General features: G+C 41.3%; 1 protein-coding gene across 1 annotated transcript in view; it reads right to left on the bottom strand.

The window, feature by feature from the left end:
* The window catches only part of MARCO (macrophage receptor with collagenous structure), a 44,231-nt gene that overhangs the window by 22,205 nt on the left and 12,706 nt on the right, over positions 1-9,320 (bottom strand). Inside the window, exon 2 of the mRNA XM_003792650.3 lies at positions 1,327-1,428. Within this exon, the coding sequence (XP_003792698.2) occupies positions 1,327-1,428 (102 nt within the window). The remainder of the gene's footprint in view (positions 1-1,326; positions 1,429-9,320) is intronic.

Here is a 9,320-nt window from a genome sequence, read left to right as displayed (position 1 = left end):
AAACTTTGATAAGCAGTTCTCGATAATCACTTCTTAGCAATTATTTATTACAGTTTAACATTATAAAATTAACAAAAATAATATAAAACTCATATTCTGGCGAAATAGCCATATGGCGGCAGAAAACCGTATATTCCCTTCTTGTTTTCCAGCCCGTTTGTGCATTCTTTCCAAAGATCGGGACTTTTTTAAACCGCCAGGGGTCCGGGACAAATTGTTGAAAAGCGGGACTGTCCCGCCAAAATCGGGACGTCTGGTCACCCTAGGGTTAGAGTGGAGTGGACTGCAGCTCACTGCAACCTCAAACTCCTGGGCTCAAGTGATTGTCCTGCCTCAGCCTCCTGAGTAGTTGGGACTACAGGCACAGGCCACCATGCTCTGCTAATTTTCTCTCTCTCTTTTTTTTTTCTCATAAAAATAGGATCTCACTTTTTCTCGGGCTGGTATAAAACTCCTGAGCACAAGGGATCCACCTGCTTTGGCCTCCCGGAATGCTAGGTTTATACATGTGAGCCGTCATGTCAGACTGTGCCCAGCCTTCCCTGACATTCTTGTGTCACACGTGCATCACTTCCATAGGCCCTGAATCCATAAACACAAATTCCATGTGTTGTCAAGACCTAGTGTGAACACAGAGCTTTTTCTACGTCTTTTTTTTTCTATGTCCTGAAGATACGTTCTTCACACTCAGACATAACATCACACATCCACAGAACATTCCAGCATGGCCCAAACCTGTATCCATGATCAATCTCCAAATTTTGCACTATAGACCTTCCCTCATACCTAGGGTGTCAAGGCACTGCAACTGACATGCTAGTCTGATCTAAATATGTATGAGCAACATTCATGTGTCGCCTTAATATGTCTATGACAGCTGCTTATGACAACTGTGTGCAATATTCTTGAGCGAATGCAAAATCTACCGGTGGAATTGTTTCATGACTTTGACATTTGGAATTGGAATACTTTGAAAGTAAATACATGTTCAAATCAACATTTGGATCAACAAAGCCCATTTCCACTCAGAGGCTGGGAGTCCTTGATGTCAGATATACATGGCATTCTCCGTGTGAAATCATCACATCTTTCACTGCTTTAGACCCACCCAGGCTCACAGTGAGTTTTCCATCTCTCTCTCTCTCACACACACTTATACACAAAACACACTCCTCTTCACTCTCCCATCACTCTGGCTGCCATGGGCTGAGGACTTTTTCCCCGCAGATAGACCACAGTGGTTCCAGGGCTCTCCACTCAGCCTGAGCCTGCTTCAGGGGACCAATTTCTCTGAGGAGGAACCACACAGGACTGAGCCTTCCTTACCTTGAATCACCAGTATCCCGGCTCCTGCAGTGAGCAGAATCAGGTAGGTGAACATCACAGCTATGGAGCATCTTACCCCATGTTTCTTCTCCGGCTTTGCGTCTGAAACACACCAGGCAGAGGGCGCTGCTGCCGAGAGTGCCAAGCAGGGAGGCACAGCCTGTGCCAGACCCCTCTGTGTGAGCAGGGGCTCCCTAGGAGGCCAAGTGGAAAGACACCGAAAATTTAAGACCCCTAAAATCTTCCCCGGAGCTTCCTTTTTGCCACAAAGCAAGGAGTGCCACTGTTGGTCACTTGTTTGTGTAGCCAGGCAAGCAAACATGCCTGCCATGTATCATTAGCTGGAAGAGGTATGTGAAGTCTCAGCACAATGCCGGGCCCATGTCAGCTTCTCAGTCTAGGTTTATGGACTGAATTAATGAATTAATGCGTGTAAGTTTCAAAACTCTGGGAGGAAGAGGATTGTTCCCATTTTACAAAGAAAGAGTGAGGGTTGGAAAAGTTGAATAACTTATAGGTTATAATGTAGAGATCTGGAATTCATGTCTAATATAGTGATAGAGTTTAGGGTTAATGATCTATCAACTTCCTGAGGCCTAACTCTCTGAGGTCAGCTTTATTGGCATTCTGGGGTGTGTTCTTCCTCCCATCCCACTTGCCTGTAGAATACCCATATACTCTGAGACAGACCTGGGTTTTTTATTCTTTTAATCCTACACAAATGAAACCATAATACATATAATATGGCACATTATTTTTTGCAATGCATGCTTTTCGTGAATGTTCTCTAGTTTTCTTTGCAGAGAGAGATTAGCTGCCTAATATTCCTTAGGGACAAAAACCACAGTTCCTGCAAATATTTTCCTTTTGAAGAGCTGTTTCTAGTTTGGGGCATTACAGAAGAGGCTGTCATAAATCTTTCCTGGAGGTCCTGACTCCCGTCTTTACATCAGCTGTCATCATTTTGTTGAGGGCTTTCAAAGGGAGAGCCTTCGCCTGCAGAGGGCCCTGCACTCTCCATGGCTCACATTAATTGAGTATGAACCTATTCTGCACCAGGCACTTGCCAACATCATCTCTAAGTTTCACATAATCCAGCAAGTAGGTGTGGGCATGTGCATCTCCAGAGGAGCGCTGGGGTTCAGAGAAGCTAACACGATCCGGTGGACATGCATCCCAGGTCTGCCTAACTCCAAGGCCTGAGGTTGCCTCATTAGTCTATACTGACCATTGCCCTGGGACAAATCCAGTTGAAATAGGCCCTGTGGACTGGTCTGAAGGGGAAAGAAATTCTAAATAAGCAACCCAAGGGAGCAGACAGGGGCACCATTTTTGCTTTCTGGTAGCTGATGATAGATTTTCAGCTGGCTATTCTGATAGGTGCATTCAAAACCTCAGGTCTTTTCCCCATCCCCCTCGGAGCCTGTGTTATACTGCTGATTTTCCTTCCAGCCATCTGCAGAACAGCAGCCCCTGCTCAAGCAGCACCCCAAAGCACAGTGGTCTAGGGATAGTTCTGGCAGCACTGAGAGGAGTGGTTTTGTCAATGTATTGGTTATTTTTGTTGGTGTTACTTCCAGGCTCACACAGCAGCCTGAGAGAGATTCCCAACACACAACCTGGCCAAGTTATTCCCCTGCCTTCAGCCCTTTAGTGTCTGCTCAGTGCCCTTGGGCAAACAACTCCGCACCTGCACCTAGAGCCCCACTGTCCAGTTCTGTCTTGGCTGCCTTCTATACCACACCTGCACACGGATCCTGAGCAATGGCCAGGCCAGGTGACAAGTGGTTACCCCTTCTGACTTGATACAATGTATGTCTTCTGAACATAGGATTCCCTTCTCCCTTTCATGTGACTAATTCCTACTCATCCTTGGGGAGTGCTGTAGATCAGTGGTTCCCAACCTTTTTGGCACCAGGGACCAGTTTCATGGAAGACAATTTTCCCATGGACCAGAGGGTGGGGGGTAGGTGGATCTGACAGGAGGCAGAGCTCAGGTGGTGATGGGGGCAATGGTGAGGGGCTGTAAACACAGATGAAACTTTTTCACTTGCTCACCAGCCACTCACCTCCTGCTGTGCAGCCTGGTTCCCAGTCCATGGCCTGGGGGCTGGGGGCCACAGCAGTAGGGTCTTTCCTGTCTTAGGATATGTTCTCTGGCTCCCCTGGGCAGGATGGAACTTCCTTTGCTACACTTATCACTCTATATTTCTCTCTATGGATCATCTTGGATTGTGTCTGTTTATGGATCAATCTCCCCAGATGGCCTGGAGGCTTCTTGAGCTATATTCCAGCAGCAACATAGTGTCTGACACATGATAAGTGCTGGCAAGATGATGAAACAAGTGAATGGATGAGTGATTGCCTGCGGAGGTTTAGGTGCTGAAGATGTGCAGAGCTGAACACTGACGTTTGGAAATGTTGGAAGACCCTCAGGAATGCAACTCGGGGCCTTGGTATCCATGCAGCCATCCTGGAGGGGATGGGTAACACACAAGGGAAGCCTCACATTCAACACAAGGTTGTGGATGGCAAATAAAATCTCATGGACAGTACTGAATTTGATGAAACATAACGTGTGATGGGAATGGAAAGGTACACTGTGCTTCAGAGACACAGGTATTAGAGAGGTTGGGGGTGAGGGTGAGAGCAAGCATGGAAAATATGGATAGTTTAAAACCAGATGTCAGGAGCATGATGGGAGGCATCTGAGTAAAAATAAAGTAAGGAAACACAAGATATGGTAACAGTGTGAGTAGTTCATAGATGTCCACTCTGGCCCAGAATACTTTCTAGATTCAGCGCTACCGCCTGGCATGGATGCAAAATACTTTAGAAATTGGGAACTTTGAACCTGTGGGCATATCTAACTCACTGTGTACAGGATTGAGTTTGATGAAGTCTGCTTGCTACACACCAATCATCTCATCTCTTTGAGGGTAGAAGAAACTGTAAAGAAAATATCTCTTGGGCAGCACCTGTGTGTGGCTCAGTGAGTAGGGCGCTGCCTCCATATACCAAGGGTGGCGAGTTCAAACCCAGCCCTGGCCAAACTTCAACAACAAAATAGCCAGGTATTGTGGTGGGCGCCTGCAGTCCCAGCTACTTGGGAGGCTGAGGCAAGAGAACTGCCTAAGCTGAAGGGCTGGAGGTTGCTGTGAGCTGTGATGCTACAGCACTGTACCGAGGGTGACAAAGTGAGACTCTGTCTCTAAAAAAAAAAGAAAAGAAAAGAAAAAAAGAAAATATCTCTTCTGGATGAGGCTTGACCAATGAGGAAGAGCTGTTGTGCTGGGCAGTGTGGGAAGCACTGATGCAAACAACACTAGCAGGAGGCAGCGTGAACGCCAAGGGTACCACGTAAACAGAGCAGACCAGAGTAGCACAGTCAGGGCTCTGAAAACTAAATCACCTTTGGAACCACAGCCCAAAGTAGGCCAGAGCCTACGCAGTAAAGCCAAACAGGGCAACTGTGCTAAAGTAGAGGAGTTAAGCAGGATCCAGAGTCTCCTAACATACTATACCAAACATCCAGCAAATACTGGAAAATCGCCCATCACACCCAAAAGAGGGAAAATCACAACTTGAATGAGAAGAGATAAGCAACAAATGCCAGCACTGAGATGACACAGATACAGGAATGATCCAGAAAGAATTTTAAAGCAGCTGTGACAAAAAGGCTTCAATGAACAATCACATTTGAAATGATTTTTTAAAAATAGCACAGTGGTTACGGCACTAGCCACATATACCAAAGGTGGTGGGTTCGAACCCAGCCCAGGCCAGCTAGCCAACAATGACAACTGTAACAAAAAATAGCCGGGCATTGGCAGGCATCTGTAGTTCCAGCTACTTGGGAGGCTGAGGCAAGAGAATCACTTGAGCCCAAGAGTTTGAGGTTGCTGTGAGCTGTGATGCTGCGGCATTCTACTGAGGGCGACAAAGAGAGACTCTGTCTCAAAAAAAAGAAAGAATTTTCCAAAGAAGTAGAAGACTTTAAAGAAAAAAAAAAAAAAAAAAACCAAATGGAAACTATGAAACTAAAATCACCATTAAAAAGAAAACCAAAAATCTCACAGCCAGGCATGGTGGCTCATGCCTGTAAACTTAGCACTAAGGGAGGCTGAGGAGGGAAGATCACTTGATGCCGGGAGTCTGAACTAGCCTGAGCAAGAGTGAAACTCAGTCTCTATAGAAAAATAGAGAAATTATTCAAGTATAGTGGCAGGTGCCTGTAGTCCTAGTTACTCAGGAAGCTAAGGCAGAAGGATTGCTTGAGCCCAGGAGTTTGTGATTGCAGTGAGCTGAGATGACTCAGCTCAGGTGAGTCATCTGAACTCTAGCCCCGGTGACAGAGCTGTCTCCAAAAAAAAAAAAAAAAAAATTCTCATTCATGTTAAAAATAAAAATTCAATTAAAACAAGCAAACAAACATGGACAGAGCCTCAGAGACCTGTGGCCAGTAATGAAATATCTAACATTCATATCACTGAGGCTTTAGAAAGACTGTGAGACACAGAAAAAATTTTTTTAAATGGCTGAAAATTTCCCAAATTCTGTGAAAGACTTGGACCCACAGTTCAAGATGGTAAGTAAATCCCAACCACGATAAATCCAAAGAAATCCATACCAAGACACATCATGGTTAAAAGCCTAAAAAAACTAAAGACAGAGTAAAGTAAAAATGTACAGAAAAATAAAAAGTCTGGAAATCAACCAGTCAGAAATTACATATTACCTATAAAGAAATACTGATTTGAATGGCAGGAGATTTCTCATTTGAAACCATGGAGACCAGATGTAAGTGGCACAACATATTTCGTGTGCTGAAAGGAGATAATTGTTAACCATGAATTCTGTTGCCAATGAAGATATCCTTCTGGCATGAATAGGAAATACAGACATTCTCAGATGGAAGAAAATGAAGAGAATTTATTGCTGGCAGACTTAACTTCTAAAGAATGACTAAAGCAAGTCCCCCAGACAGAAAGGAAATGATGATAGAAAAAGACGTATAATTTCAAAAAGAAAAGACAAGAATAGAATGGGTAAAATTAGCAATATATATATGCATATATATATGTACATATATATATATCCTTTTTTCATGAGTTTTTAAAATCACAATTGAATTTTAAAACAAAAATCATAATACCTTCTGAGGCGGTGTTCAGTGTATGTCAAGGAAATGCTTGAGACAATTATATTTTAAAAGTAGAAAAGGTTAAAGGACATAAATGGAAGTAAGATTACTACACTTGACTTGAAGTGGTAAAGTATGATGTTAGTAGACCGTGTTAATTCTGTGTGTATATTGCAGTACTCAGAGAAACAATTTTCAAAACTATTCAAAGTGATGTATTCAAAAATATGATAAATAAATCAAAATGAAATTTTAAAAGATGTTCAAATAATCCATACGAAGGTAAGAAAAGGGAAGTAGAATAATAGAAAACACAGGAGGAAAGACCCAGAAAATACACAATAAGATGGTGGTTGTAAGCCCTAAAATAGTAATAATTACTTTGAATGTAAATAGTCTAAATGTGCAAACCAGAAGACAGACATTGTCAAAGTGGATTAAATAATATGACCTGAGCAATAAAGCAATAGAATGTCAACATACATGAAGCAAAAATGATATAACAGAAAGGAGAAATAGACACAGCCACAACTTTATTTATTTATTTTGAGACAGAGTCTCAAGGTGTTGCCTTGGGTAGACTGCCATAGTGTCATGATAGCTCACAGCAATCACCAGCTTTTGGGCTCAAGCTATCTTCTTACCTCAGTTTTCTTCTATTTTTAGTATAGATGGGATCTCACTCTTGCTCAGGCTAGTCTTGAACTCAGGAGCTCAAGCAATCCACCTGCCTCAGCCTCCCAGAGTGTTAGGATTTCAGGCATGAGCCACTGCACTGGGCCAAAACATCCACAATTATAATTGTGCACTTAATGTCTTTCAACAATTGATAGAAAATCGCCAAAGGTATAGAAAAACTAGACCACACCATCAACCAATAGGATCTAATGAACACTTACAAGATACTACAAGTCAAAACAGCAGAATAAGCACTCTTTTCAAGAATACATGTAACATTGACCAAAAAAGATGATACCCTGGTTCTATAAAACAGACAAAATGTAAAAGAAGGTAATTATCAGAGGCCCTGCACCCATGGCACAGTGGTTAGGGTGCTAGCCACATGCACCAGGGCTGGTGGGTTCAACCCTGGCCCAGGCCTGCTAAAACAACAATGACAACAACAACAACAAAATAGCCAGGCGTTGGGCAGGCACCAATAGTCCCAGCTACTCGGGAGGCTGAGGCAAGAGAATTGCTTAAGCCCAAGAGTTTGAGGTTGCTGTGAGCTGTGATGCCACAGAACTCTACCGAGAGCAACATAGTAAAACTCTGTCTCAAAAAATAAAATAAAATAAAAAAAGGAAGAAAATAATTATCAGAGAACATAGTATGCTCTTTGATAATAATGCAATAAAAATAAGAGTCAGTAACAAGTAGACAACAGGAATATCTGTAAAAATTTGGAAAATTTTAAAAAGTATTTCTAAATAATGCATGGGTTTTTGAAAAAGTCTCAAAAATTAAAAAAAAATAGAATTGAATGAAAATGAAAATACAACACATCAACGTTTATGGCATATAACTAAAGCAGCACTGGGAGGGAAATTTATAGCACTGAAAAGTTACACTAAAAGCGTTTTTAAAGGCCTGAAATCAACAAATTAAGTTTCTACCTCAAGAGATTAGAAAAAGAAAATAAAATAAATTCTAATCATCCAGGGAAAAGGAAAGAATAATGATAAGAACAAAAATTAATAAAATTTAAAATAGGAAGACAAAAGAAAAATCAAGGAAACAAGAAGCTAGTTATTTGAACAAAATCAATACAATTAATAAACCTCTAGCAAGACTGACAAAGATAAAAAAGAAAGAAGATGCGAATTACCAATATCAAGAATGAAAAAGGGGATATGATGACAGATTTTGCAGCCATTAATAAGAAAATACCATTACTAACTTTATGCTCACAATTTAAAGAAATTGGGCCAGTTATTGAAAAGCATAAGCTACCAGAACTTGATCACGATGAAATAGATAATTTGAATGTTTATATCCATTAAATTAATTTTTAATTTAAAAGCTCCTAGAAAAGCTATATCCAGGCCCAGGTGGTTTTATTAAAGCATCTTAATAAACATTTAAAGAAGAATTAGCACCAACTTTACCCAATCTGTTTTAGAAAATAGAAGAGGAAGAAGCACTTTCTAACTTGTTTGATGAGGTCAGAATTATCCTAATATGACAAATCAAAGAAGGAGAGAAGGACGAAGGAAGGGAAAGGAAAGATGGAAGGAAGGGAGGGAGGGAAGAAAAGAAAGAAAGAAAAGAAGGAAAGAAGGGAAGGAAAGAAAGGCTCTTCCATCCTTGCTTCCAAGATGACAAAGAAAAGAAGGAATGACAGTCATGACAAAAAGAGCTCAGGCCATGTGCAGCCTACTCGCTGCATGAACTGCGTCCAATGTATGCCTAAAAACAAAGCTATTCAGAAGTTCATCATTCAGAACATTCTGGAGGCTGCAGTCATCAGATGTATTTCTTTTTTTTTAAATAATTAATATTAATTTATTAAATCAATCTGTTTTAGGGTGTTGGTTTGCAATGTATAGTTAATTGATACAGAGAGATAGAATAAACAAATTGGTACACTAATAAATATTGAAGCTATACAATATTCAGACATACACACACAAACATATACAATTCATATGGAGATTCTTTTTACTAGTCTCTTTATTTGGGTGTGTATTTTATCATTTCCATAATGAAAACAGAGCTAATATTTATTTAGGGTGTGGAAATCAGAAATAAGCCTAAAATAGTTCAACAGCAGTAAGAAAATTCTTTTAGGCAAAATGTAGACAAAGCTATGAGAATGCATTCCATGCCTCCTCTGTGCGGAGCAAGGTCC

This window comes from Otolemur garnettii, unplaced genomic scaffold (assembly GCF_000181295.1).
Source record: "Otolemur garnettii isolate 467f Iridium unplaced genomic scaffold, OtoGar3 scaffold00059, whole genome shotgun sequence".
Taxonomy (NCBI): domain Eukaryota; kingdom Metazoa; phylum Chordata; class Mammalia; order Primates; family Galagidae; genus Otolemur; species Otolemur garnettii.
Note: the sequence above shows the minus strand (reverse complement) of the source record. Positions and strands in the feature narration are given on the sequence as shown.